Source organism: Penaeus monodon, chromosome 32 (genome assembly GCF_015228065.2).
Source record: "Penaeus monodon isolate SGIC_2016 chromosome 32, NSTDA_Pmon_1, whole genome shotgun sequence".
Lineage (NCBI taxonomy): Eukaryota > Metazoa > Arthropoda > Malacostraca > Decapoda > Penaeidae > Penaeus > Penaeus monodon.
In genome coordinates, this window is record NC_051417.1 from 7,634,597 (window position 1) to 7,636,783 (window position 2,187).

Genomic DNA, 2,187 nt, shown 5'->3' on the forward strand with positions numbered 1-2,187 from the left:
ATCAGATGAGTAAATTACAGGTTACATATCAACATTAGAAGTGTCCATATAATAAAAATCCATCTTACCAAAAGAATATTCGTTGCGGACGCACTGCTGGAGGAGTTGGTATGGGTTGTTTGTGAGGGCAATTTCGTACCAAACACCAGCATACTGAAACAGGAAAGAACCATCACTGTATTTCTAGTATCAAATTTTATTTGTAAATATTGCATTGCTAATTATCCAGTTATATAACTGCATAATTAATAAACTCGATGTAAGTTTTACATACCTTAGGATGATTAGGAATCTGTTCATCGAAGAGTGATTTCTCGTCCACCGCAGGACATCTTCCTGGAACGACGAAGTCGGGGATCTTGTCAGCAGCGACGGCTGCTACAACAGCAAGGAAGAACAGAGATGTATTCATGGTGATCACTTCTGCCGTATCATGAGCGGCTGCTGCCTTATATAATCCGACCGTGCTTACGGCTCCGGTGATGAGGTTTCAAGGTGTTTCCAGATTGTTTGATTACATTGCGAATTAACGCAGAACAAAGATGATAATGCATTTTATTTATCAGTAATACCTTTCTCTGATACCAGTGTGAAGGTACAAAAAGTAACATTGATAATACAGCAGAGAGAAAACAAATAATATAAGTCGAAACTGACAACAGAGGTTGACCATCAAAGCTCCGCCCTCGAAAATGGGATATAAGGACGCCAGGAACTCTTGCAAGGAACACAATTGAAAAACCATCATGTTCACCACACTCGTAGCTGCTACCCTCGTGGCTCTTGTCGCTGCTGACGGCATCCCAGACTTCGTTGTACCTGGAAAATGCGCTAAAGTGGCCAACCAAGACAAGTTCGATCTTCGCAGGGTATATACTCGTATTCTTTTGTATATGTTATATCCTTTTGTTGGTTTTAATATAGTCCTCTTCATAATTTGAAGGAATCTACATATTTCAACCTTATTTCTTTTTCCCCCACAGTACTCCGGCCGCTGGTATCAGACCCAGATCATCGACAACGCTTACCAGCCATTCACTCACTGCATCCACTCCAACTACGACTACTCTGACTCTGATTACGGCTTTAAGGTGACCACAGCTGGATTCAGCCCCAACGACGAGTACCTGAGACTGGAGGGCAAGATCTACCCCACAAAGGACTTCCCAGCTGCCCACATGCTCATTGATTTCCCAACAGGTACGCGTGTAACATTTATTCTTCTTGGTATGGCAATACATGGTAGAATCCAGTGTTGTAATACTAGTTCGAAATTGATTGAACCTTACAATTTTTCTTCCATCAACAGTTTTCGCCGCTCCTTATGAAGTGATCGAGACCGACTACGAGACGTACTCGTGCGTGTATTCCTGCATCGACTGGAACGGCTACAAGTCCGAGTTCGGCTTCGTCTTCTCCCGCACCCCACAGACGTCCGGTCCAGCCAACGACAAGTGCGCCTCCGTCTTCCGCAAGAATGGAGTCGACTTCGCCTTATTCAATGACGTTGCTCATACGGCCGAATGTGTCTACAGAGCTTAATTCGTTACAGTTTTATATTTTATTTGATTTTTTTTTTATATATAAGCAACAAACGATATATTTTTTATTTGAATGAAATATCATGTCCTTTTCGTATGATGTGCGTTTTTTATGATTTAGATAATAAAAAACGTTATCGTATACAACAGTATAATATCCTTCTGTTTATGAATTTTCATTATTATGGTATAACAATGGAGTTTAACTTGCGAGTAGTTTTCGAGAATTAATACTAAAGATAACATTTCAGGAAGCATAAATATTTTAATACTCAACTAACAAATCTTATAAAAAACAGAAGAAAGAACTAGCACCAAAAATACGACTTAAGTGGAATGACAATACATTTAAATAAATCTGATGGAGAAGAATTTACTTGGAAAAAAAAATCCTGCAATGATTGAATATTACTGATGGGAACTTTCAGTACCAAACTGATACCTTATAGAAATTGCTAGTATTCCCATTTCATATACTCTGTGGTTCATTTAAAATGTTTTGATACAATCACCCAAATCAGAATAACAATTACATAAACTTCTAATAATCTAAAGGAAGTCTTTCTATACAAATTACACGATTGTATTACACAAACACGTAGTATGGATGTTTTGGAAGGTGGTAGATGATAAATATGTTGTGCTT

At 38.6% G+C, this 2,187-nt stretch overlaps 2 protein-coding genes across 2 annotated transcripts in view; one reads left to right on the forward strand and one right to left on the reverse strand.

Annotated features, from left to right (window-relative positions):
* LOC119593419 (crustacyanin-C1 subunit-like) overlaps positions 1–436 on the reverse strand; it is a 1,080-nt gene extending 644 nt beyond the window's left edge. The window contains exons 1-2 of the mRNA XM_037942350.1: positions 275–436; positions 69–153 (exon numbers count right to left, since the gene is read on the reverse strand). Coding sequence (XP_037798278.1) covers positions 69–153; positions 275–412 — 223 coding nt within the window. The 5' untranslated portion in view covers positions 413–436. The remainder of the gene's footprint in view (positions 1–68; positions 154–274) is intronic.
* A 302-nt stretch (positions 437–738) lies between these two features.
* On the forward strand, positions 739–1,696 carry LOC119593426 (crustacyanin-A2 subunit-like). The gene is made up of 3 exons (XM_037942356.1): positions 739–869; positions 984–1,200; positions 1,310–1,696. The coding sequence occupies exons 1-3, from the start codon at positions 747–749 to the stop codon at positions 1,540–1,542; spliced, it is 573 nt and encodes a 190-aa protein (XP_037798284.1). The 5' UTR covers positions 739–746; the 3' UTR covers positions 1,543–1,696.
* Positions 1,697–2,187: the final 491 nt, after the last annotated feature.

What these genes read in the sequence shown, in the direction of transcription:
- LOC119593426 (XM_037942356.1), top strand. Translation starts at nt 747, where the DNA reads ATGTTCACCACACTCGTAGCTGCTACCCTCGTGGCTCTTGTCGCTGCT. An exon ending in ACAAGTTCGATCTTCGCAGG is followed by an intron (nt 870 to 983) that starts GTATATACTCGT and finishes TTTCCCCCACAG; the next exon opens with TACTCCGGCCGCTGGTATCA. An exon ending in GCTCATTGATTTCCCAACAG is followed by an intron (nt 1,201 to 1,309) that starts GTACGCGTGTAA and finishes TTCCATCAACAG; the next exon opens with TTTTCGCCGCTCCTTATGAA.